At 33.2% G+C, this 27,965-nt stretch overlaps 3 protein-coding genes across 4 annotated transcripts; 1 reads left to right on the forward strand and 2 right to left on the reverse strand.

Annotated features, from left to right (window-relative positions):
* The first annotated feature begins 277 nt into the window (after positions 1–277).
* LOC123713615 (solute carrier family 22 member 16-like) lies at positions 278–4,459 on the forward strand. The gene is made up of 7 exons (XM_045667368.1): positions 278–354; positions 467–734; positions 990–1,096; positions 1,458–1,612; positions 2,524–2,692; positions 3,133–3,272; positions 4,398–4,459. The coding sequence occupies exons 1-7, from the start codon at positions 290–292 to the stop codon at positions 4,415–4,417; spliced, it is 924 nt and encodes a 307-aa protein (XP_045523324.1). The 5' UTR covers positions 278–289; the 3' UTR covers positions 4,418–4,459.
* A 6,021-nt stretch (positions 4,460–10,480) lies between these two features.
* On the reverse strand, positions 10,481–20,691 carry LOC123713614 (monocarboxylate transporter 10-like). The gene is made up of 3 exons (XM_045667367.1): positions 20,129–20,691; positions 12,668–13,786; positions 10,481–12,249 (listed from the first exon to the last, which is right to left on the reverse strand). The coding sequence occupies exons 1-3, from the start codon at positions 20,379–20,381 to the stop codon at positions 12,197–12,199; spliced, it is 1,425 nt and encodes a 474-aa protein (XP_045523323.1). The 5' UTR covers positions 20,382–20,691; the 3' UTR covers positions 10,481–12,196.
* A 133-nt stretch (positions 20,692–20,824) lies between these two features.
* LOC123713612 (E3 UFM1-protein ligase 1 homolog) lies at positions 20,825–27,805 on the reverse strand. Of its 2 annotated transcripts, none has more exons than XM_045667362.1 (8): positions 27,762–27,805; positions 27,312–27,396; positions 26,251–27,236; positions 24,034–24,295; positions 23,608–23,778; positions 23,035–23,490; positions 22,488–22,699; positions 20,825–21,093 (listed from the first exon to the last, which is right to left on the reverse strand). In XM_045667362.1, the coding sequence occupies exons 2-8, from the start codon at positions 27,392–27,394 to the stop codon at positions 20,975–20,977; spliced, it is 2,289 nt and encodes a 762-aa protein (XP_045523318.1). In that variant the 5' UTR covers positions 27,395–27,396; positions 27,762–27,805; the 3' UTR covers positions 20,825–20,974. The 2 variants fall into 2 exon arrangements, with proteins under 2 accessions (XP_045523318.1, XP_045523317.1); XM_045667361.1 differs by having other exon boundaries at positions 27,656–27,782.
* Positions 27,806–27,965: the final 160 nt, after the last annotated feature.

The raw sequence follows: 27,965 nt of genomic DNA on the forward strand, positions 1-27,965 counted from the left end.
TGTAAGAATATTCGTAATTTTGCGTTGATATTACGTAAATAAATAAACATTATCACTAAGTGATATTGTGGAGGACGTTACTTCAAAACATAAGTGTGAAATGGATTGAGATGACACGAAAACATCGTATGTTTTTAATTATAGTGGAGCTTGATTCGTATTAATCTTCATAGAAAATAACACAAATGGTTTGGCGGAAAACGTTTCGTAACGTCTGCAGTCTACAGTCATTACATTTTTGTCCGACTTTGAAAGACCATATAACATTTTATAACATATATTTTATACAATGATGTGTATGTTCTTTGCATTTTTAAGTGGAAACAGCAGTTTAGCAACCCCTTTAGACAGGCGGTATGAATTTGGTAGATCATGTTTGCTTTTGCTAAACCGCATAAAAACCGCAGTTTACGCTTAAATAACATCACTAAACAGAGGCTTTATACTAACAGATAATACTTCACAGAAGTGGAACTATCCATGAAGACGTGACAACCGAAGTTCTTGGAAAGATCGGCGCTTGGCAATGGACAGTCACTATACTCTCTACGATTTTAGCTGCACCAACAGTACTAAATCAATATGAAGACGCTTTCCTCCTGCAACCACCAAATGGCGTAGTATGTGTGACTCAGTACAATGCTACTCTGTGTTCATATAGTGTAAATGGAACGGAATTTATGTGTGACTCTTGGAAAGTGAGATTCATGTGGCTCGTGTGGATTAAGAAAACGGTAAGACTTAGCCTGCGGTGAGCATATTCGTAGCTTGAGACCTTGGGTTCAAATTTAGCACCTAAAGTATAAAAGAGTAAGAAAAGCGTCGTGTCAAACACAACCGCTTCATCAGGTTATGAAGGTTATTATTAGGAACTTAGTATATAATATGGAAACTTATAAATTTATGAGGAGATGTTGATGTAAAATTTTCATTTAGGTATATAATAATATAATTGACGGTCTTTTTACTGCGTAACGTTGGTTTTTCAGTGGCTTATATTCTGTGATAAAGATACTACGACACTCCTAATTGTGACGGTAATTTGTCGTTTTGGTTTATGCCTGGGAAGCATTATATTTGGACTTATTTCGGATGGGTAATTTTTAATGTAATTTTTAATTATTAATATCGGATGATATACAATGTCCTACCCACATTATAAAGAAAGTCACAACGATATTTAATTTCTATTTCGTCATAGAATTAATTTGTTAAACAGTCTCTCTGCATCTTCCACCGCATGTACCATGGAGTGTCTTCAGTTGAGTTGTTTGGAGTATCCTTTAAGAAGAGCGTACCAATTATTTAAAGACCGGCAACGCACTTGCGAGCCTTCTGGCAATGTCTTACTTAGACTTAACTAGGAGAGCCTCTTGTCCGTTTGCCCACTGTTATATTATAAAAAATGGCGTACGTAGGTCTTTAAAGAAGTTTCCATATAATTATATTATTTTCAGTTTTGGGAGACGAATGGTGATCTTGATTAATATAATAGCTGAATTAATATTCCGACTTGCGTTGACCTTTTGTGATTCTGAGAGCTGGTATCTTCTATTTATATTTCTCAAGTCATTGTCAACTAGTGGTATTTACTACCTGGGATTAGTTATAGGTATATTTAATGGATTATTATTATAATTGTTCCTTCTTCTATCGCTATCGCATAATAGTAGTAGATTCGTGGCAAGTTAAGACGGAAGGAAGTTCTCTTCAAAGTCTTATTACATACAATTAGACTGCTCACAGCAGACTGGTTCCATAGTATTAAGTGCTTACCGCCACCCATAAATACAAAGAAAAATGTTGTTTTAAATCATCGTCTATATACAAGTTTAAACTAGATATTAATAATCTTGCCTATTAAGCTTAAATAATCATTTCGCGTTTTAATAAAACTTGCATTGCGATAAAAGTACTGCCAAAACAGATATGTCTGCATTGGGATTTAGAATATGTGTGGTAAATTAAAATATATACAACATATATTTTTATATAGTTAACCTATGTTAAAAATCAAGAGGCAAAACAATCGTGAAAAGGCCTAGGACTGCGTGGCATACACATACGTGAGAGGACTTTGTAAGCTGATTAGCATCTTTAGTGCGAATCAGATTTCCCGTGGGAAATATCAATACAATAGATTAGATGTAGATATACTTGTAGTTCCTTGAATAAAGTCCCTAAAGATAATACAGGAAAATTTTCTTTGTTTGATATTTATCTATTATATTGATAACAGGGAAGTTGGATATTAGAATAGAGAGTTATCTATGTAAAAAATATGCATTTAATAATCTTATTAACATAGTTTCGTCCATCGTGGCTATGCGATCACCTCTGGGACTCAGGCTGGACTTCGGGCAAAACTATAATTGTATAAGATTGATTAATTTTGAATTACCAATGAAACAGGCCCTTAGACATATTAAAGGGTATGGTTTATTGCGCCTTGGTATCACACAAAACTATTAGGTTATATCGAGTTTATCATAAAATATATTGAACTCTACTTAAAATTTTCAGTCTGTGAAATTGCAAGCAACAAATGGCGTACTATTCTAGGATTTATGGTTTCTTTCCCTCGCTATTTAAACTTCACCTGTATGCTAGCAATTGCGAATTATGCTCCTAATCTTGAAACCTATAACTTTATAGCATTCTTAGTGGGTCTAATACCGCTCATTCTTATCAGGTATTCCATACTTTTTATTTTTATATAATACTTCAGAGAAGAAGAGGTTTGCACTTTGTGGAATGTTCCACAGACAACGTCCTGTAATGCCCTTGAATAAATGATAGGTTTATTCTTGACACTTTATTTTAAAACAACAAAGTCAAACCTGATAATAATGAATACGATGAAATGTTACCTACATTCTTAGATTCATAGACACAATCCTCCATTGTGTTGTTTCGAAGAATTCAGTTAAAAGCCGAAAGATCCACAGTATTTTTAACAGTTATGTCGCCGCACAATGCAACAAAGTTTCTTATCGTTCCTGCTAAAAACTATGGCATAAATATAGATAAATACCATAATATAGATGTGGAACCTTCGATTCGTCCATTTCAATTATTTATTTAATATTAAATAAATATTATAAATATTAAATGATTATTCTGCAATTGTAGATGGATTCCCGAATCCCCACAGTGGTTACTATACAATAGAAGAATATCATCAGCAGAAAATATACTAATTAGTGCTGCAAAGAAAAACCGCGTAAAATTATGTAATGACTTCAAAATAAGACCTGTTGACCACAGAGTAGGTATGTTAATCTTTGTTCTTAAGTAATGTCGCTTGTCATATATGTTACAATGATATATTGTTATACATCATTTAAAAAAAACATTCTTAAAAATTATTTTTAAGTTTAATTATAATATTTACTAACTATTTTACGCGAAATAAAGGAAAAACTTTTTTTTAACCCATTAGAATAGATTATCCAATTATTTTAATGTTTATAAATATATTCATTGTAGATGCTATATTATCACAATTCTTTTTTTAATATTCGCACCGCATGTAAGGCGGTAATGATAAAAATGGCGGCGCTGTAGTTGATCATAAAGTTATTAATAGGGAAAGATAAAGATAAAGGTTTATTTATTTCTACTTAATTGCATTTCATAAAATAATATTTTTCTTATAAATAGACATAGCGACAGATGTTTATTATAAATTGTTTTTATAGCATGTTGACTGTTTACACTTAGCTTTGTTTATTAGTAAATATATGTAATATTTTAATACTCAGAACAAACACAATTAGTAATTATTTTTTGGGGAAAGGGATACTTTTCTTTAATAAAATCCCAGAGGCTCTTTTATCTTTGCCTTTTAATAAATTTAAGATATGTATTAAAGAAAATCTATTTAAAAAGGCTTACTATAAAGTTAACGATTATCTAGTTGACAAAAGGGCCTGGGACTAGTGCTAGACAGGCTTCTTCTAATTGGTGATATTTGTTTTAAAATAGTAAGTGTTGTTTGCCATTTTATACGATGATTTGCTATTTTAAAAGAGTATTGAGAGTTTTTACGCCTGTTTTTTCTCGCGTCTCTCCGTCATTTTTGCTAATCACTAGGGATGTCTACCGATTTAAATGACGTGGAATAAGTGATACCTGTATCTTATATTCTATAATAAACCTATTTTATTTTAAGAAAATGTAGACTGTCCTACGCAATAGGATTTAGATTTTAGATGAGGTAAATAAGATATTTATTTTCATATTTTCTTTAGCTTTACATTATAATTAGGGCAGCGACACATTCTCTTTTTATTATATATATATAAATCAAATTATTTCATAGATAATATATATAAAAGTAATAGTTTTTATGTATAGAAACAACTCACAACATTTTGCCTAAAATTTTCTTTCAGGCGTACAAATGTTTGGATGAGGAATGGAATTGTTTCACTTTATTATGTACTCACAATGTTAGAATTATTTTTCTGTCCTGTCTTATATTCTGGGCTTTGTACTTTTTTCTGTGGTCTCCTTTATACATGGAAGTATACAAAGATCCAATATATGCTCCTGTTAAAGTATTACCAACGACCGCTTTCTTAGGGCTTACTTATGTTTGTTTGAGGAAAAAGATGAAACTGAGATTTTGGTTGACGCTAAATATTGTTATTTTGGGTACTTCAACGGGTATTTTTATTTTCAAGAACATGTTACATTTTAATGTGAGTAAAATTTACGTGTTATAAATTGCTTGTATAAATATGTTTTATAGAACAGGGCCAAAGGTGCAGGAGGCTCACCTGATGTTAAGTGATACCGCCCATGGACACTCTCAGTGCCAGAGGGGTCGCGAGTGTGTTGCCAGCCTTTCAAGAATTGGTAAGCCTTAAAAACGCTCAGTTGTGAAACGGTGGCTGTCCAGGAGGATGATATGGGTGGAATTTCGTATTCCGCCTCCACGTCCGATGATGAAACTCATCTGCAGGTCTTAATCCGAATAACTCCTATTAACACGTTGCCGGCGATTCCAACCGGTTTTCGTTGAATACGATCATTTGGTATGAGCTGGTACGAGGGGGCTTCGGCCCAGAGGTGAGAACAGTTCTCCATGTGGAGCCGAGTTTGCGCTTTATAAAGTTGCAAGCCGTGGTTCGGAGTGAAGTACCATCTCGCCTTGCTGAGCACACCAAACTTCTTAAAGGCTAACGTAAACTTAGCCTTTCTAATCAAATGACTGCGAAACCGAACGTCACTCATATGACAACGCCAAAATGCATATTCCAATGATGGCTGTGACTTTAAGAAGAGTGTCTTTGAAAACTACTTTTCGTAGCGACAACGGGTAGTCAAAAGATTTAATGTAAGTTGAGCTTGTGGTAGGAGGTATAGGTAAGGATTTATATACCAATTTAGGTATCTCGAGTTGCCTAGTAGAAAATGCTTATTTAGTAAATGAATACACCACATATTATTCATTTCTATGGATATTTGTTACAACTATTTAAGCAGGTGTCAAATTCATAAAAGCCTAAATTACAATTTAAAATATTTATAAATTTTCAGGTCGTCATACTTGAAATCATTTCTACAATAGGCTTGGCTTCAGGCCTAATCAGCCACGCCTTACTCCTCAACATTACACCACGTGTCTTAGCCACTAAATGCAGAGCGACCCTTTTTGGGTGCTATTACTCTCTGGGACACCTTGGCACAATGACAGCATACCTTATCACGACACAGGATATTCAAGATCTTACTATGATGATAGTTGTTGTAGTCATAACATTGATATTGATATTTATATGTTTAATACTACCTGATGTCGATGGGCGGGAGTTGCCAGATACATTAAAGGATATGGACTATTTCTCAGAGTAAGTATGATATACTTTGCTTTGTGATAAAGGAATTCTTTAGGTAAAGGACTGTAGTTGTAACTGCCTTATTGGCCTAATATTTAGCAGCGTTCGGCTTCAGATCATTAAGAGCATTCTTCAAAGGAAATCAATAATACAAATACTGGCGATATTTTACCACCTCTCCTCGAATATTGACGTAAAGCTGTCCTGCGCCTGCTCTTGCGTTATCTACGTCACGATACCTGTCTCAATATATATAGAATCAATTGGTCGTAATACGCTTTCATTAGATATTGACTTCAATATCGTCAGTAGTCAGAAGATCATTCTTCGGAGTAGATGTGTTTCGTAATGAACGATAAAAGTAAGGCCTGTATTGCCGTAATACGGGCTTAACTTTAACATACCTTAATGCTATATTAAGGTAAGTTCATTGAAACTATAAATTTGCGTAATCAGTTATGTACTTTATTTTTTTTAATAAGCATCGACACAAAAACACTTTACGTAGTTTTATTTTGTAAAAACAGTGATCGAACATATTAATCTGAGTGTTCCACCAAATCAACACAATAGTCAATAAATATTGATAGATATTGATGGATCACAAAAATCTAGATTTTATGTCAATATGCTCAGTATTCATTTCTGCCGCGTTTACACGTCAATAAATTTTGACAAGATGTCAAGGATCACGACATATATTGACGGTCTGACGTGTGTGTGTGCACGTGTGTCTGCGCACAGTTTTCCTGCTTGTTTCTGTCCGGGTAGTCAAATACAGACCATACCTGGGTGATTCATATTTTACTGTGTGATATAATTATTACTTTTGTTATAAGCTACAGGCGTGTAAAAGATCGATGGAACGATGTAATAAAATTGACAGCTTTAAGAAAAACAACTAAGTTAACAGATGTTACATTAAAAATAAATAAACTAAAGTAGAAATAGGCGAGGCACATGGCAATAGAGACAGAAAAGTGGAGCAAAAAAGTGCTAAACTGGGGCCCAAGGTACAGCAAACAAAAAAAAGGAAGACAACTTAGAAGTAGGATAGTGTGGTGGAAGGTGGATACCAAATTAAAGAAATAGCAGGTGGTAAATGGCAGTGGTATCGCCCAGATATTAATGGCGGGATTTGAAAGAGGCCTTTGTCAAAAAAGGGCACACACACCTTAAAGAAAATTGAAATAGAAAAGTGTTTAAATGAAAAATATCTGTATTAAAAGGCTATTATGATTTTTATGTACATAGCCAGTTACAATAGTGATTTACGTTCTTCGTCGCGGTCGATTATCGTTTTATTATCTGCACTGATTGTTCTAAATGCAATGCTCTAAGTTGGTGATAGGATATTGAGTGCAATTAGGTTTTTCCTACCTTTTTAAATTTACCTATATATCAAATTATTATCATTTGGAATTTATTAACTAGATGAATTCAGTTAAGTTTAGGCGAAATATTTTTGAATTACCTTTCAGGCTATCAAAACCCTTACGGTGGGTGTCACAAAAAACGAATTCCCCCTCACACGAAGAATTGGTATTAAGGGTTCATTCCTTTAGTGTCGATGGAAATAATTCAGATGATACCAACCCACCTCGACAAATTGGATTCGTACGAATATGGAATTTTATTTATAAATCCTGCAGGCGATGTCAAAATAAGCAAATTAATAAATAAACTTTACTTTTCTATGAATTTATCAAGGTCTATCATTCAAGTTGTACGATTTTGAGGTTACGTGGATAGAGATATATTACGTTCAATAACGCTTTCACTGATAAAATTACCCGGTGAATAAACGATTCTTATATAATTTAATAGGTTTTAAAATTAAAGGTTATTAAGGTTGTGAAATTTTCACCAACACCCGGTGGTGTAATTGTTAAAAATTGCGTCGACAAATGGTGTAATAAATATTATTTTATTATCGAGTGTATTGTCATTTTAATTATCATATAGAGTTAAAATTGCGTCACATTTAAACAAAGTAATTACCTATATATTGACGTCAATCGCATGTTTTGTTAAATGCTTCATTCAAAGTTAAATCGCTTTTCGATAAAGCTACCAAAATTTTTATTCTTTAGATTTAAGAAAACGTGCTTCATTAAGGACGTATTATGATTTAAACTATGTTAAATTTCCCACCTTGGTTAGGGCTCATAAGGAGAAACATTAAAGTGATAAATCCGAAGCTTAAAAATCAATGAAACGGCTCTCCGTTGAATTGCGTTACTTTGCTTTTACTTAATTTTTTCTTCTGTTACTTTTAAATAAATAACAACAATAAGTTTACTGCGTAACATTTTATTATATATTCTTAATTTTAAATACATATTTGAGTTCGGATATATTTTCGTAAATAAAAATCAATAAGGTTACAAAATAACATTAAGCTTATCTTACCTTTCGTCATTGGGTATTGGAAAATTATTTAGCAACTTAAATATTATATATCTCTTATGATCTATCTTATAGGAACAATAGCAAACCTATTAAAATTAAATTAAAATAGCTAACAATGATGGTGTAAAAACATTTAAAAGTTAACATTTTATAGTGTAAATAATATTTTTGACATTATATGAAATGTAATAAAAAAATAGTAAGTACTGATTCTTAGTTTAAAATAATATTTTGTATCTGTAATTGTCATTTTATACCAGCTTACAATTAACCAAATTCTACAGATTATAAATAAAACGTAGGAACGGTTTCGTATGAAGATTCGAAGGCGGGTTGTTTTAAATATAATAACCATTTTAGCTAAGATAAAAATAATGAATAACAGTAAAATATATAAATGAATATAATAGTAATAACAATAATTTTTTTTTTTTAATATTTTAAAGTATAACCTAAATTAGGAACTTTTAAGGTAACTGCGATAGTTTTAACCACAGAACAGAAAGATAAAGATGTCAAAACGTGTCAGTAAAAAAATCATAAAATTGGTACAATTATGTCACATTAAAATCTCTAAGAAAATTTATTGAACTGTTTATCTTAAAACAGCTTATTGTAGATGAAAAAGAAACTTGTTTAGTACCTTTAGTGTATTTAAAAATAAATCAGCCTAGTTCCACATTTTCAAGTTCAGGTTTCCGTTGTCTCTTTCTATCACAAGGTAAGCCCAATTTAATAGAAAGAGATGATTGACTGTTACTCTAAGTAGTTGTATGTGTAGGCAACGAGAACAGTTACAGCGTGGACTTAGCAATTTGCGGGGCTATATATACAATTATATCATATTAAGTTTTATCAACACCCTCCATTCTTTGGTTCTAACATATTAGGAACAATACAAATTGTAAATTATAATAAAATGCAAATTAAATGATATCATTTACGTGTCTATAATGGGTAAATTTTTATTCAAATTATCCACGTATGATATATTAAATTAATAATTACATTTAATTGATTCGTCATACGGTTTGTAACATAATAGATATACATATTATGTTCCTATTTCACATATGCAGGAATTGACAGTATCGTGTATACATAGGTTAAAATAAACTTATTAGTTTTTAGCTTTAGATTGGTTATTTGCGTGAAAATACATAAAATTATCGTAAATATTATGTGGCTATATAGCACCAACTATTCACATCACATTTACATTTATTACATATATTTATACATAGTGATCTCAAATCTAGAAGTTATATACAAAATGTTAGATAATTTAATTGACAAATATAATTTAATCTTGATTCTAGGTCTGTTATACGTAAAAGGCAATAGCAAAATTAACTTTTCTATATTCTCGTTTTTTTATTTAATAGGATTAAAACTCTGATGGTAACGCAGTTACTAGAGAAATAATAGTTTTGGGCGGGTAAGTTTACAAGACTGCTCATATATCTATTCCTAAGGCACATCCTAAATATGATTATAATTAGAAAAACATAAAGTATAATTTTATTATGATATCTGTATTAATATTGCGTAATTATATTTTAACTCGATATGAGCTGATCATCAAAATATTTTGTTGAAATTACGTACTACAAAATGACGTAATTAACTCAAAAACAATTTAATTGGACGAATGAAATTGTTTTGAGTTGACTACTCGTGTTTCTTATCAAATTCTGTTTGCGCTGCGATATCAGACCCCTGGGGCGTGATCCCGAATGTAAAACGTAAGACAAAACACTAGCGCAATTTGCTTGTATGTGATTGTTAAACAGCATTTCTAAACTAAACGATGCGACACGATGTTCCGTTTATCCAATTACAATCGAGCTGTACGCAGCATCGTGTCGTTTTTGTTTTAAAATCAGATTGTAAGCTAGCCGGCGTTAGTTCGAACACATTAAACCTAAAATGTTTATATGTAATAAGTAGTAAAAGTACCGTAAACAAACGAATAATGTTTACTATACAGAAGTTGAATATGAAAAGAATGCAATATTATAAACTTATCACTATTTACATAATTTTAAATATTTTCGACGTTTCGCGTGCTTCACAGGCACGTGCGTGCGTGGCCACAGTGACCACGTACGCTGTAAAGCACGCGAAACGTCGGAAAATTTTAATTTAAAAATTATATAAATAATTATAAGTTTATAATAATAATAAATAGCTTTAATCCGTTTAAAAAGAATGCAATATCATAAATCAAAAGCTTTTTATTCTCATATGACAATCACGCAACGCTGGAGACTAATAAATCACATTGTAACCCGATAAATATTATTAGTTATTAAACTCTGAGAAAAGGTCTTCGCATTATAAAAAGGAAAAACCGCTGTACGAGGCGTCGATTTTCCTTAAACTATTTTTTATTTTCCTATACTGCGTATTTAAGTAATTGGAACTTGATTGAAACCAAGCACACCTGGCGACAATCAGTTGCAGATAAGGCAAAGACAGTCGCATAGACTTGGAGCAACGTGAAATAAGAACGCGATGTAGGCTCACTGTGGACCATTGTGTCAAGTCTTTAAGCAATTACTATTTAGAAACTTGGTTTAGCGAAACGCAGAAGCAAAAATTTGATATGGTAAAATGAAACATAACAAATGTTTAGACATATGGCTGTCTACCACTGGCAGATATTAAAGCTGTGCGATGACGACATATACGCTTTATTCTGACATCTGTCAGACCATTCTTTAATACCAAATCTATGAAGTTACCGAAACGCAACGCTCCGACGACTTTAGATAGGTTTTAAGATACGCGCATACGATACTGTCTGCTAAGTGTAAGATTCAGTAACTTAGCGGTAAGTCCGTCTCCCGTACGTCGAAAATGTATTCGACTTAGACATAAGGGAGTGACAGCTTCTAGTCCCTCTTCTGTATCCTCATACAGAAGCGAGACTAGAAGACATACGTCACAATAATGCTTCAGGATACCTTTGTCTAAAACGCAAATAAACATTGAGACAATAAACATACATCATGTTTGCGAATTCGTTCTAAATACGCCCACAAGCTACACAAGCAACGGATACAAAAATTACCTTCTATATTAGCTATTGTTTTAGTTTTATAATCTTCAGATCGATAAAATATAATAAATTCTACCAGATTTTGATAACGAATTTATATTGAACGGGAAATTACTCACGAGATAACATGAAACGATATCGTAAATGATTTAATAAAAATCTAGGCTTTTTGTTACGAGAACAGCATACACTATCTAAATAAAGATAAAAAATATTATATATTAAATTAAATATAAGTCAGAGTTTTAATTTTTGAAAACCATATTGGTCCCTTTTTAATTCTGTGTTCAATATGTAGTTATACATAAAATATACATACTTCCTTGCATTACGTTCATGAACGTTTACTACCAATGTCTCATTTATTTAAGTTCAAAACATATAAATATAAAATAAGTCTATAAATATATTTGTTTAACACATATGCAAAAAATACATATTATAGATATATTATATACAAAGCTACAGTTTGTGCCTAACAAATGCATAGAGATTTAAAGGTTTGTACGTATTTGTACGTCAAATTCGAGGAAAAAATGCACTTAGGTAAAGTGGAAAATTTTATAACCATACACTACGCATACAATTTACCTTTTAATGTACAATTCTAAATTCAAATGCAGTTTTGACAGAACCTGACCGTAGTCGTGTGTATGTTTATTACTTTCTTAATAAATAACTATCTCTGGAATTTTTGACAGATAAACCATTCTAAAATTATTTGATAATCTGTGTCAAAAATACATACTTTGTCTATGACTGTGGTCAATCCATTGTGTGCAAATAGCCAGTTATATTTTAAGCTTATTAAACAGTACAGAGATTCAGTTACTACTTATATTATTAATAGTTTTGATTACAGTTCGAGCCAGTGCTATAATGATGTTTGCTGACCAAAACCGTTCGGTCGAAGTGATGGTGTACTTTCTGAAAATGCAAGAACTTCGTGTTAATTAATGCAATCAAGGCAGTAAATATACCCCAAAACACATTTTACATTCAGTGAACAACATTTTATTGAATCCTTTATAAATTAAATGGTAAATTTGTCAAGTTACAGCTCCATCTTAAAACAAAATTGGAGCTGTTTGAGTTGGAGTCGTGATTTGACAAACTTACCAATTTAATAAAGGTATTATAATTATTAGTGAATAACCAAAGCCAAACCGACGACTTGTATGGTACACATATACGCTATTTAAGGTATCAGACGAAGCACGTTTCACTTTATGAAATATCTTAAGTTAGGAACATTTTTAAATAATTCAAATGATTATTCGAATTCAAGTCAAATCAGATAATGATTACAAATTAATAGATCGAAAACAAATTTAAATATACTCACCAACATCAGGCGTCGGTAAAGCATGTCCATTTGTAGCATTTGCCTCTTTAACATGACGACTTCGTGAACGGAACCGTATCATAAACATCAACGTAGCACCAACGAGGGGAGATACTCCAGCTAACACAAAGGGTAGCGTATACGACTTATAAACTTCAAACAGTCTGCCAGCCACGGGAGGCCCTATAGACACAGGTACTGCTGATAAACCCAACATACATCCTATGGCCTGAGCAGCATATGCACTCCCGCAAAATTCAAAAGCGATCGGTCCTATTAATGATATGAACCCGCCATCAAACAACCCTATACCTAAACAAATCACAAGCAGCAGCTCAAAAGACTTCACAAAGGGCAAAACTATAGTTAACAACCCGATAACGTAAAAAGATATTTGTTGCAAAAGAATCCTGTCAACCCCGTCTCTATCGGCTAAAAAGCCAAACATCAACCTCCCCAAGCCGGAAGTAGCAGCGATACACTGCAGAGGCAAGTTCGATGTGCTGTTCTTAAAGTTCTCTTGAATAAAATTCTCTATGTGCACATAAGGAACAAAATAACCGAATAGAGCAACTGGCATAGAAATGGCCCACAGCCTATATTGACGGTTCTTCCATATTTGTACATTGACAATTGTCTTCATAATTGTTTTGAAGGTATTTGTCTCTTGGGGTGGCTTTTCGATAATCACGACCGGGATAGGTTTGAAGAGCAAGCCACATAGCGCAATTCCGAAAGTTATGACAGCCAGCATTCTGAACATCCATTCGAGGCCATAATTATCAATTGTATATTTCATAACGGGAGGCATGATGACTGTGAAAATTGAGCTACCAATAGTGACGAAGCCATTGACACGTCCTAGATACTTTTTGAAGTAATGCCCAAGGATTGCGAGAGAAGGAGTGTACGCAAGCGAGGCACCGATACCGTACATGACTCCATACGTAAAGTACAGAGCTTCCACGTTATGAACAACGAAGGAAGTAATGACCAAGCCTGCAGTTGCCACAGTGCCGCCGAGGACAGCTGTTAGTCTCAGTCCCAGGAGACCGGTAAGTACACCGGATACTGGAGACAAGAGAAACGTCATACTCAACGTGAGCGAGCCCACCAGCGCTGAAACAAAATAGAAACATGTTTAAGTTTAAGAAATAAGTCATTATGATAGTTATTTCGAAATCATTGGCTGTGTCGTAGTTATAAAACAAAAGTATTTGAATATTGAATTATCTTTATATATATAACTCAATTGTACGTATGTGTCACTGAACTCCTCTTAAACGGCTGGTCCGATTTGAATGACTTTTTGACCCGGCAGATGGCACTGCAGGTGGTACTTTCATAATTTGTTTCATATCTTAATCGTTTGAAATATCATACAACAGCAGAACAAAGTCTGTCGTGTCCGCTAACTCACTAATATATATATTTAAAATGTTTACTATATAACAATGAATTAATTTTAAAATAAACTAGTAACATTGTCGAGTGTATCCTATAGTTTAACCGCAATTATTAAAAAGATAAAAACATGTTTTTCTAAACTCTTCAATCTACTTATTATATACAATGGCACTATTATGTATAACATGTTGTGATAATATATACATCCATACTACATATTATTGCGGTAGACGTTCAATGTTAAAATTCAACCTTCAACAGTAACACTATCGGTGTTTGATTGATATTGATTCATAAATTGGATACATCAGTCAGTGTACGAGATAAATTAAACGTCGGCAAATATCCGACAAAACACTAATTTTCACTACTAATGTCATAATTTTTAATTTATATGAAATATTATTGCCTCCTTAGCACGCAGTAGATATAAACACATGTTTTGAAAAATGATTGTCAAACACAAAAATGGGTCTGGCATCCCAAATCCAATACCAGCCATAATTTCCCAATACCTTGTATGACTAATCGTACCGAAATCGATAGTTATGCTAAACTATTAGCTGTTTAATATTATAATTAATTCAACATTTACATGTAATTAAACAAACACTTTTAGTTAAGATTAGTTTACATTACGTATTACGAGGTTACATATAGATTAAAACAAATCTCAAGCTTTGATTGGAGTGAAAATTTAAACAGTGGCTTTACAAGTTAGAACCTTCTTTGGTCTGTGATTTATATATTGGTTTCATAATCATTCTAACTGGCAAGTAGGTGATCGGCCTCCTGTGCCTGACACATGCCTTCGACTTTTTGGGTCTAAGGCTAGCCGGTTACCTCACGAAGTTCACCTCAGTTCCTTCACCGTTCGAGCAAATGTTCTATTCACATATACAGAACGTCTATTGGCGCACAAACGAAAATCGAAGCAACGACCTCAGGGATGAGAGACGCGAGTTTGTGTTATCACTAAAAGGTATGTCGATATAAGATTAAGATTACCATCTGTATTATTAAATTGGGTACTTCCTAATGAAATGAATTTGCACTAATAAACCAATTGGTTTCAGTGAAAAGACTAGTGTAAAAGATAATGGCCTGTCCTTGTTAACGCACAATCAGTTGGCGAAATTACGACATCCTTTCCCAAGGTACAATTTACTTGTTTAAGGAATTTAGTTCGCCAGTTACATAGAGGTATGCAATATAGTTTCGACAACGGTACATATAATAATATGTATAAATATTACAAAAGAATTTAAAAAAACGATCGAAGTTAATCCAAATATTTATTTTTATATCGAACTACAGACTATGATATCAAACTGTAGTTAGTCTGTAGACTATGGTTACTATGGTTATGGGACTAGAATTATTCTTCTTTTTTAGTTTAAAAAGTTTTTAATGCTGTGGTTAAAATAGACATAGTAACTCAGCGGAATCAAAGGGTATAAAATGTTATCTATAAGGCTCCATTTAGTAGCGAGCTAGTTGCAAGTTCCGATAAGAGAGATGAATACGTATAGAATCTGAACTGCGACCTGATTAGATTATCATACATTGTGTGCCACTTGTCAACTTTATCAGTATCAACTTTAACAATATAATAAAAAATGTGTCCTTATTTTACCTTTCCGGGAAATGTTATTTAGATAAATTTAATTTTTACACTAGCGATATGTATTGTCGCAAGCTGTTTAATCTATAATATAAAAATGAATCGCAGAATGTGTTGGTTAGCGCATAACTCTACAACGCCTGGAACAATTGTACCAATTCTTTTTTTTAAAAGTTCGTTGAAGTCTAAGGATGGTTTTTACGGCGAGAAAAATTCGAATAATTTCCGGGAAAACCCTAAAACAGCCCTTTTCTTTTTCTAACGTTTTGTAAATAAAATGTAGATGTCAATTTGAACTTTATTGCTATTCAATAAAGTTCATATTAAATTACAAGCACTGATAATAGAGCGAACCCGACCAAATTGAATAGTCAAAAAATGTGAGAGCTATAGATCATTAGTACTGATTTTTATTTTGGTTGGCTTCGCAAAATTATTTATTTTATTTTAGTTTCGGCATGCGACGTTTTCTCGTCATAACATCTGTCAAACAAATCGCGTTAAAAAAGGGTTTAATTTTTTAATTTAATATCCCTATCTGTGCAAAATTATTTAAATAAATACCTACTAATAGGAAAATATCCCAGTCGGGGTTATTTAGTGGGGCACAGAAGAGTTGAAAAAGTTCGTGGAAGCGAAGATACTTTGGTCACCCGAGCTGAACCTCACACATCACCCTATCATCAGGGTGACGGTTCTGTTCAGGAGATTTTTTTGCGCCGACTATAAAATTGGTTGGACTAAAAAAAAACTGCCCCACATTTTAAATCTTTTTGACAGAACGAAGTCTGTCGGGTCCGCTAGTATATTTATAAATATAGTCTATGTCACGGATAATATAACAAATGCATTTGCGCATCGTCTACCTCCACGTAAAACTAGCACAGGTATGTGGAACTTGACCGACACCAGAGACTGATATTCAGAGTCTGGGTGAACAATACCCACTAAAACCACCTCGGATAGTTCCTACAAGGCCGCGTTAGAGACGTGGCATGGTCGCAGTGTACAGGCGCTATTTATCCTATATCTAAAAGCTAGAAACTCGATCTATTCGTTTTACTAATTCATTCTTTCTTAACGGTGTATGATTAAAAAACGCATCACATTTGACATACGAAAGTCTTTTTCTGCATCCATAGTTCACCTCATTGCCTTATATGTATGAATCTTATAACGGCTTCTTTTTTTTACTGAAGTTGAAGGGAACAAGGCTAAGGTCACCTAACCAAACCAATATTATTTAAAAGTAACGAGCAACTATTACTAGATTTTCTATTATCTGTTCAGAAACATACTGAATACGTCGTAATAGGCTTGTGTGATGTGTCAATTGCAATGAAATGTTTTCAACAATTAGATATTTATATAATCAACGCCGCCTCACCGTCGCCCGTCGTAATTGAGTTTTCGATCTAGGGGCAAGGTATACTTATAGGCTTCCCGCTCAAAACATTCTGGTAATAATATTTGTAAAATAATAGGATAAAAGAGTAGACTCTCCTGCCGGGGCGTGGACTGAGGGAAACTGTTACGCTACCTCCCGTCCGTAGTGAGCAGACTGGGTTTGGTTTTAGTCAGTAGGGGTTCCATAGCACTTCCCGGTCCGACCACCACACTTCGGAGCGGACAGACCCGCGTCACTGTAATAGGTTGCCCCAAGAGATTTGTAAATAGATTTTCCAACAATAAAAACACGATAAAAAGAAATTCCTAGACTCTAATTGTACGGTTCCTGAGTCATCGGGTGCTTTAAATAATAGAGGATTGGAACTCCTCCGATGTAGGAAACCTAAACGCTTATAAAACTAAGAAAGCCTGATTGAGCAAAATATACAGCCTTATACTCATATTACCCTCAAATTCGTCCGATTAGATTGTCTTTAACTAAACTTTTGATTATTAATTGTTATACAATTCAGATAAAAATTACGTCTGATTTATGCAAAGCTTAATAGATTCAGATAAATAGTCAATATTTCAATCATTACTAAATGCCTAAGTAACTGGTAAGTCTTAATGAATGGCTGTTGTTAAGCAGAATATATACCTTATATCTCATCTTGTTTCCGTTCAAATACTTTGAATATTGTTTCTTCGCTATATAGTTAAGGCCGCTAACACACACGTGTCCACTTCTTTAAATTGTGTGGAAATAGCTTATTTCCAAATATTTCGTGAGAGAGTATTTTATTATTTATTTTCGTAATACAAAGCATACATTGAGAATGAAGATGTTTTCTCTCTCATACAAAACAAATATTAGTGACATTAATTAAGGAATAGTTTGTCCCTAAATATAAGCTTAAATAGAGGCATGTCTAATAATGTAGTAAAATCATACCATTATTTCATCAGCCAAGAATTTACTGATTTAAGAGTATTGTTGCCTGTGAAATGTTTCTAACACACACCTTCTAATTATGGCTACAATTGATTTAATGCTGGGATAAATTAATTTTATAACAATTGCAATGAATTATTTTATTATTATAGTAAAATGTAATATAGCTGTACATAATTCATATTTCATAGTTGCATTACCTGTGAGCTCTCTACAAATAATCTCTTTGATTTAATAGAACTTCAGTCGCTGACATACTATATCAATCCTTCATATATGGTACTTTTGAAACCAAAATTCTTAACCTCAATACATCAATATATGCACTTTAATTAGTAATAAGTTTTTATTACAATCTCCTTTATTATGAGGTCAGATTAATTATTACCAATTTAGGGTTCGATAGATAAACCCTGACATATATAGTCTAGACAGACTTAATTAGTTAATAGACAGAGAGCTTTATTAAAAAAACATTTAACTTTATGTCTAGACGATTTCATGTTTTTAGTTTGATTTATTCTTGACATCTTACATTGATAGACTTATATATAATTTTTCTTCATTTTAGGTAATTAACTACTTATACCCAGTCAGCCAAAATTGGAAAAAAATATAATTTATACTTTTCTGTAGTCGTTTCATGCCTTTTGTAAATATTTGTTCAATATAAAATATAGCAGACTTGCCTGTTTAGAAAAATAAGTAATGATGAACATGCAAATTCTAGGCAAATTTGCTGTAAAATTAATAAACATTTAAATCAGAACAATAAAACCATACATTAAATTGATAACCTATACTATCAGCCTTATCAGTCTGTTGACAGTTTATTTGATGACATATGTTACTAGATATATAATAATAATTACAGCATACAAGTTAGGGTAGAGGGTAGAGGATAAAATACACAATTTTATAAAGCATTATATTTATAACAGTTTTATGGTGGCTTTGATTAGGTTGCTACTTTTATGCAATTCTGTGGTAGTTGTAAGTTTTCTACTAACACAGTAAATTTGAATATGAATAATAGATTTGAGCAAAATTTATTTTCTAAGTCTTTAAATCAGTAGTCAGAGGTAAATAGGTTTTTAATTTATTTTTGTCTCACTATGAGAATTAAATGCTTTGACTTCATGCCTCTAGCCACATACTTACTGTATTTTATATGATAGAAACAATTTAAAAAAAAACATATTATATAAGAAACATGAAAATCAACATAATATCATTTATGTATCTTCCTATATTTGTTAAATTAGATAACTATGGAAAGCCTAATACTTCTTTAGTATAAAACATAGTATTGTCTTTTGTTAAAATAGCTTTTACATATTAAGAAAAACACTTTTTGAATGGATTAAAGCTATGTATTATTATTAAAACTTATAGTTATTTACGTACACGCTGAAAAGTACGCGAAACGTCGGAAAAAATTAAAAAAAGAAAAATTAAAATTTAGAGTTATGTAAATATCTATAAGTTTTAATAATAATACATAGCTTTAATCCATTCAAAAAGTGTTTTTCTTAGTATAAAACATTTATAATCAGGTTTAACAAGTAACAAAATATTTAGATTTGGATATATAATTTATAAAATATATATCTTGGCATCGCATAATGGCAAGTGGCCGGATGGGATGTCATGGATCCCTTGGAAGCTGGGACAGGCTTTAGTGTGTGATGCTACTAGTGTAGCCGTTAGCCTCGTCTCCAGTCCCTCGCGCCAAGAAAAAATCTGGGGCTTCCAAAGATTAGGCGGAAAATAAGGTCTCAGAGTCTTTCCTCCAACTTTGATTTGGTTCCTGTTCGAGTGCTCTTGGTCAAATGTATAGGCGCTAATTAAATTTTTTATTTAGCGCCTTGTAGATAGTACCAGACCCCAGAGCTGGTGGTTTCCTCGCTCAACGAATAAGTATCGCAACACAGCAAAAAAATGCTGCCAGCGTTAAAGGTACACTGCCACAGGGACCAAATTTTAAATACAATATTTGACTGTTATGTTTAGGTTTTAATAAACGATTGTTACTACAGATATATATGTAACACATAAAAAACTAAAAAGATTATAATTATTTTACCTGCTTTGCTATCTGCATTTGGTACGTTTTCATCATGTAGTTGCTTCTTCAACACGGTATAAATAACACTGTAGGAGTTGATTACACCGAATAGTAGGCCATTTGTTAGAAACGATCCAATTACAATAGAATACGCTCTGAAACCTCCGTCTGGTGGCTCTTTTGCAACATTTCGAATATTATTTGAATCTTCTAACTTCGTTACAATTTTTCCAGTCAATAAATCACTGTTTTCTATCTCTCCTGTATCCATCCTTGGTAAAAAAAATCCTACTTAAATGGTACTGTTATAAGGTAAAGCGCATGGCTCTTTATCGTGAGGTTAGCACTGTAATTACGTATGCAGTTAATGTATATAATTAAATAAAAGAAAAAACTTCTACGAGTTATTAAAACTTAAATAGTTTCATTCAACATTTACAAACAATATTAATTTCGCACGCGTCACAAAATACGATAACTGATAACCGACCCGATGCGTTAACTTGAAATTGGGAAACGAGAATAGACGTCTTGTCATAACAAAATATAAATATTTTTACAGGTGTCTGCTGTGAGCAAAGTAGCGGACTGCTGAAATCCGTTCACAGCCAAATCTGACAATGACACTGACAGATTTCAGTTACATCAACACCGTCACGATGTATCATATCGGTTGACATACCATTAAATATTTCCTGAAGATATAGTCTGCAATAGTTATCGTTAATAACTAAAAATCGCGACAGCTTAAAAACACAGCCTATCAAGTATCAAGAAGGTCGGTGGAATGATTATAAATAAATATAGTTAGTATTTTGTGAAAGTATTTAAATTGAGAAATAAATTTTATTACATCAAAATAACTTATTTGTATTTCTTCACTTCAAAAACTAAATTTTTTATAACAGGTAGTTTATCTTTTAGGTCTTCCTCAATGCCACTTTTTTCTTCTTCAGGTGCAACCAAAAACTTAGTTACCAATTCTGTAAATTAAATGAAAAATAGGTATAATAAACAGGCGGCTTATGAATAAAGATCCCGTGAGCTTGGAAAAGACATCTTACATCTGTTAAATATATAATATAATATATTAAGGGCGGTCAGTAGATAAACAGCCTTGGCTCATTAAAGCCGAAATTACTCGATAGTAGTAGTATGATTTAAATAACAAAATCTCAACCTCTTGTGAATTTAGAATAGAAAATACTCAGGTTACAAAAATTAGCGATTTGAAGGAGATCTAAGGGAACTAGTGAGTGGCAAAGCTGTAAAAAAATTCAGCCTATATAATAACCAATCTTTAATGTGTAATAAAAAATAATCAGCTGATACAGACTAGAGTTGAAGTCAATAGATTAATTTAGCTACATAATATATCCTCAATAAACTTTAGTGAGTACAACTACCGAAAACTATGTAGTTCACACTCTGCATAGACTGTTTCTTTAAGATGTGTTAGGTTAGGTTAGGAATTTATTCATTTAATGAAAGAACTTCCCACATTTCACAACTTCAAACTATGTTAGATTCCGTTTGAATTTATAACCAGATTAAAAAAGAAATCCAAAATCGTAGATAGAGTACAGAACTAGATGAGCTTCTAATATAACAATAATAACTAAAGAGAGGCGGCATTAATGTGAAATACTTCAGTGCGAGAGTATCAGTTTTTCTGTCTCTATTTGCGTATCGGGTTTTATTAGTATGCCACCGAGCCCTTGGTGGCAAAAAAGTTTTCACCGTTTACTGATAAATCTGTCAAACCCATATTTTAAGACTTCATCCTAATAAGAGGTGTATTTAAAGTGACAGTCATAGTGAATTGTTGCATAATTTGCTGTAAAAGCCGGCTGTGAAAGTAAAGAACCAGACATAACCTTTCATCGGTAATGGCACATAGATATACATTATGAAGTTATGTCGATCATTCGCTATGTCACACGCTGTACGCTGATGCCTGGTCTATACCATAATCCGTCTACGTCCAAAATGGATTTTATTTGTCAAACTTTGGTGACAAAGTGTAAATAAACTATCAATAACAGCTAGTGCCTCGCTTTATTTATGTCCTAATGTACATAAACAGGTCTACTATTCAACTAAAAAAACATTAATGGCAACTGTAACTTGGAATTATTCTGAACAATTAATTTTTTGCACTATTGAAAATGTAGACAATACTTTGAACAATTCCTCCATTTATGTGTAAAACCTAGATTTTCAGTAACTAATCTATGCATGTTTACTGCAATGTTGCAGCTGGTTAAATGACTTCTTAAAAAATCTCTGTTTAAAATCATAAAAGTCAACACATACTTATATTGGTAAAGTTAGTAATAATGTGTTAAAACCGATAGCTATAAAACAATATTCTTACCATGAAAATGATGTAATTTTAAATAATCTTCATCCTTCAACTGAGACTTTAAGAAACATATAATGGATGGAACCTGTCGCCCAGAAGCATGCAACATATTTTGATGTAATATAGTAAATATGGCCAGAACAGCCAAGTGCAGTACTAAAGCAGGATCATCACAGTTTTCTAGTTCCAATATCAATTTTTCTCTATGATTTAGAATGAGAGACCTAAAAGTTTTTATTAAATCATAAGTCTTTATAATCCCATTGTTGTGATGTATGCCTCCATGATGGCAGGTACACTATTAGCCAAGATTAGTTGGTAGGTCAAATCTAAACAAGCTTCATTTATGTATATAGATGTACAAAAAAATAAAATTAAGAAAAATCTTCAATGATTGGATCCTATCATAAAAGAAAGTGTGTTGAAAGTTGAACTGTCAACATTTCAGTAGAGTAAAATGTTACATCAACTACAGGCAATTAGATCTAGTATATGATATACTATTTTATTAAGAAAATTCAGTGTAAGAACTTTACTTATTCACTGACTAAATACTCACTTATCTTCTTTTTTATTGACTTTTTTCAATATCATACCACACTCTGACAAACAAACATCAACCGCTTGATAAAATGGGTCCAAAGTATCCAACAAAGTAGCATTCAAAGCTCGTAAGGGCTTCATATATTCTTCAGGTAAATCATTTATAATTTTATTTCTCTGTTCTGCAGATAACACATCAACTTGAACTGAAATGTTGGACTGATTTGCTGCATACTTGCAGAATTCACCCAAAATATCAGCTCCAAATGTTTTCAACAAATATTTTATAAATGCCGCTTGCTGATCAACGGGAAACAATTTGAGACCCTTCTCATATAACTTTATATCATTTATAAGAACATTAATTTTATCTTGTGCGGATGAGTGTGTTTGTTTCTTATTCTGATTTGTGTTTTGAAGTAATTTCGCGGCAAGGTCCTTTGCTATGATTAAAGCTGATTCATTTAAAGTTCTGCAAATATTTATGTTATTATTGCTTATTAGGAAACAGTGCAGAACATGAAAACTTGTAGCCTAGTTATGGACTGACAACAATTCTTTCGGTTTCCAACAACTTGAGAAAACTCACCCTTGCAGATAGTCAGCAATCTGGTGGACCAAATCTTCTAAGCCTTCATTTTCCAATGTTTTCTTAATAATATTCACAACATCTTCTAATGAAATAATCTCCAGCTGGGCTGTAGCTTTCTTTGAAGACGCATCTTCTTCTGAATCAGATTCTTGGACAACTTGCTTTGATCTAAAAATGTTACTTAAAAATTTAACTTGTACTACTACATACTTTGTCCTAATATGTAATATTTTGCCGAAATATAATTTCAAATTAAATGCATTCTGCTGCCAATAGAGTGGGTGGAGTAGATGGCCTCACTAACCTGTAGAACTCTACATGCATATATGTTAGATTATGTTGAAAACACAAATAAAAATATCTTCACATGGCAGTATGTTGTTAAAATTTCTAATATTTATGAAATGATGAAGTTAAAATCACCTGGGGTGCTTTTTTACAGCTTTGGTTTTAGTTTCCCTTCCCTGGGTACCACCACCACCTTTACCACTTGTCGCTTTTCTTCTTCGTTCTTCTCGCTTTTCTGTTTTATGGTCTGTTTGTGTGTGAAGTAACTCAGCCTTAGCAATATGCTTCTCCAAATAAAATTGTTGGAATTTTCCTGACTTCACAACAGCTTCAGCTTTAGACTGAGTAATTGGCATACAATCTTGCTTGAGGTTTTCCACAAAATGATGACTGAACACTGTTAATTCCAAAATAAAGATAAGCAAATTTTTAAAAGCATATAATGAATATTCGAATTGGTAAGATTTCACTACATGTCAAAAAATGTTTTTAGAATGAAAGAAATGTCGTATTCAACTGGACCTAGCTGGTATTAAAAAGATACCATCTGCCTATCACATGCATTAGTTTAGATTAATCGGTGGCAATCTCTACACAGTGGGATATGCGGACGACATAGCCATTTTAATATCGGGGAGCTTTGAAAGCTCCACCCAACCTCCAGCTCCAAAGCACATAAGGTATGTGACCTAATGAGAATTAGGGCTTTCAAAGTGATCTATCTGACAACCCATCAAAAACAGAAATAATACTCTTTACAAACAGAAGAGTTCTTGGACTGCACAGATTTCCAAAACTTTTCAACACAGAACTCAAACTTAAGAATGAAATCAAGTATTTAGGTGTGATTTTGGACAGTAAACTGCTCTGGAACAACTAAACTAACAACTAGAAAACAAACTAAACAAAGCAACGATCACCTTCTATCAATGCAAAAAGATGCTAGGTGTGAAATGGGAATCGCCTAAAAGAATTATACTATATTATATTATACACTGCCATAATTAGGCCAATGCTAGCCTAAGGAGCCCTGGTTTGGTGGCCAAGATCAGAACTTCAAACAGCTATTACGAAACTTGGACGCTTTCAAAGACTTGCCTTTCCCGCTGCTAGCGGTTGCATGAGAACAACACCAACTGCAGCAATGGATATACCCCTGCAGATCGTACCTCTGGACCTACACATACAACAGGAGGCAGCCCCAGCTGCCATCAGCCTTATGGTACTGGATCTATGGGGAAAAAATCACTACAGTGCACACACAGCGATTCTCAACAAGGCAATAGAGTATCAACCTCTTATAGCTGCACCTACCAACTAATATTTAACATATTATAATCAGGAAGTATCATATACAATTTAGAGAAGAGGAACATGACCAGTCGCCCCTGAATGAGGTACGTATATAAATAGATGGATCAAAAACAGAGTGCGGCTCAGGCGCTGGCATATCCTCTTTTGATATCAACATCGACATACACCTACCCTTAGGCACACAGAGCACGATATTTCAATGTGAATGTGTTGCTTAAACCGAAGAAGCCAGAGCCGTGCAGCGGTTAGGTAATAATGACATTTGCATTAAGTTCATATCCAACAGAGCATCCGTGCTGATAGCGATCGGAAACAAAAAGACAAACAGCAAAATAATACTCGAGTGTCACGAAGCACTCGAGGGCATATCTCTAACCAACCTTGCAGTGGATAAAGGGCCACAGTGGTTCTCTCGGCAATGATGCTGCCGAGGAGCTTGCGAAAAGAGGCTACGGAATGATGCCTGCTGGCCCGTATCCACTGCTCCCCTTGCCCTTCTCGCTAGTGCGAACGATTGGATTCGCCAGAAATCCGCTGAATTCCAGCATCAACGATGGTCGCGAAGTGTGGACTGCAAACAGTTCAACATGGCTCTGCCAGCTGTGAACCCGCAACTGACAAAGTGACTTCTAAGCCTAAATAAAACCAATCTCAAAACAATGATAGGGAGAATTACGGGCCATTGTCTTCTTAATAAACATCTTTTTGTCCTAGACGCGACAAACAGCCCCTTATGCAGAGGCTGTTTCAGCGCAGAGGAATCAGTCACCCACGTAGTCCTGGAATGCGAGGCTGTGGCTAAACAACGTACAAAAATCCTCAGAACAGTGAGGTCGCTCCACTAAGCCTATGAAGTGCCCGGGATACTTCTGTGCTTCTGGAAGGAGTTAGGCTGGCTAAATTAGCCAGGGCTTAACGCACGGACCAATTACGACTCTAAGTGCGGAAAATGAGTCCATTAACCATACCATAGTTTAGATTATTTGTAATGGAAAATTACATCACAATAACAATAAAACTGTATGCTACCCTTCTTACCGGTATTATCAAATAAAACTGTTGATTTTGTATTATTCTTGAGTAGAATCTCGAGCACCTTTTCAATGTCTTTATCAGAAAGGACAGATGGTAATAAGCTCACAACATCTAAATATGTTTTAGATGCAATGCACTCTTCTAGTGCACTCTCAATTTGTTGTTTAATTTGAGAGCCCAAAATACAACTACTTAAGAATGTTATATCTTCTTCCTGTATAACTTTCTTGATATACCCTTTAGGATCTGATATACCGAGTCGTTGCAAAGCATCATACTCCAAATAATTATTTTGTTTCCAAAAACTCATGACCCATTCATTTTGGGCTTTTGTATAACAAGATGGTACATAAAGAGCACTTGCCGAGCGTCCAGTTAAGACACCTGGGGCATTCAATTGGTCAAAAAGCATCATAAATAATCTTTCTGCAACAATACATTGTCCTATTATAATACTAATTTGTGTAGGCTTCAAGAGTCCCATTACAGCTCCCCTGATTTTAGCTTTTGTTCTTGTTATGTACTCCTCAGTATAAAATGTTCTGGGTTCTGATGGATCTTGCTTTCCAATTATAATTTCATTCAAGTATGCTTCTAGAACACTCTGCTGCAGGAAATCTGCGGGTAGGTCATATTGGAGTGTCAGTTCATCTACTGATATTTGACCTTGCAACTGAAGCTTTTCATTTATTTCTCTGGCTATCTTCTCTACATAACTATTTGATATTAAGTATCCAGATATAAGTTGTACATCTTTCCCTTTTATAATGTCAGTGACATTAATATTAATTTGATTAAGATCAACACTTAGTTCTTTAGCCAAATCCACAATATTGACTCTACCACCCCTTACATACAGCTCATCTGTTATTTCCCTAATCAAGTGTTGTGGAGTTAAGTATTCTTTACCATCACTCGTAAAAATAACTTCTATTAATTTAAGTTCCAACAATTTTGATACAATTTCTATGCAGTTTCTTTCTGATAACCTGAAGATCAAGTACAAAAATACTTTTAGTGACTAAATTTAAACAATAATCAAACTGGTATTTATTAGTTTTTACCTTTGAGATGTAGAACTAAGCTGAGCTTTTTGAAAGTCAGCAGCTAATCTTTTTATTTCATCCCAATCGGTTGATGGACCCATTTCTGAAATCAAACCAATGGACAGAACTGTTGGTTTCCTTTACCAAAGTATAACTCTATTTTCTCTTAGATATCGTGATTTAGTCACTGATATCAAACATGAAACTTAAAGAAAGTACACAGCTGTTACCACGCACATTAAGACACTTAATAAGCATAATTAATAAATCAAGAGCTTTTTATGACGCATATTAAGTTGTGATGTGGCAAAGTTTTTGGTAGAAATTATCTTAAGGAACTTATTAAAATACCCTACCAGTACCTTGATATAAGTGCTATAAAATTTATATTAATTGATTATTTTGTTTAACAGGTCTGAATGTCTAAACTGAGAAGTAAATAATTTTGATTAATGAAACGTTTTGTACCTTTTCGACCTTGCTAAATATTATAAAAATAAATAGAATATCAATAACACAAAGTGTTAATTTCAAATATACCCTGACACATAGCATTTGACAGTGACTTTAGCTAGTTATTTTATGATTTACCATCAAGCAAAACCACATAGACGTATAGTTTTTTTTTTGGGATTTAATGACCTGGTAACATAGGCGTATAGTTAAATAATA

Source organism: Pieris brassicae, chromosome 8 (genome assembly GCF_905147105.1).
Source record: "Pieris brassicae chromosome 8, ilPieBrab1.1, whole genome shotgun sequence".
NCBI lineage: Eukaryota > Metazoa > Arthropoda > Insecta > Lepidoptera > Pieridae > Pieris > Pieris brassicae.

Coding starts and splice junctions, on each gene's coding strand:
- LOC123713615 (XM_045667368.1), top strand. CDS start 290: ATGATGTGTATGTTCTTTGCATTTTTAAGTGGAAACAGCAGTTTAGCA. Junction 1,097..1,457: donor TTTGGACTTATTTCGGATGG/GTAATTTTTAAT, acceptor TATTATTTTCAG/TTTTGGGAGACGAATGGTGA. Junction 1,613..2,523: donor CTACCTGGGATTAGTTATAG/GTATATTTAATG, acceptor TAAAATTTTCAG/TCTGTGAAATTGCAAGCAAC.
- LOC123713614 (XM_045667367.1), bottom strand. CDS start 20,381: ATGGATACAGGAGAGATAGAAAACAGTGATTTATTGACTGGAAAAATT. Junction 13,787..20,128: donor AAATGCAGATAGCAAAGCAG/GTAAAATAATTA, acceptor ATTTTGTTTCAG/CGCTGGTGGGCTCGCTCACG. Junction 12,250..12,667: donor TTTACCGACGCCTGATGTTG/GTGAGTATATTT, acceptor TTGCATTTTCAG/AAAGTACACCATCACTTCGA.
- LOC123713612 (XM_045667362.1), bottom strand. CDS start 27,394: ATGGGTCCATCAACCGATTGGGATGAAATAAAAAGATTAGCTGCTGAC. Junction 24,296..26,250: donor AGTTTTATTTGATAATACCG/GTAAGAAGGGTA, acceptor TGGAATTAACAG/TGTTCAGTCATCATTTTGTG. Junction 23,491..23,607: donor ATTGCTGACTATCTGCAAGG/GTGAGTTTTCTC, acceptor AAATATTTGCAG/AACTTTAAATGAATCAGCTT.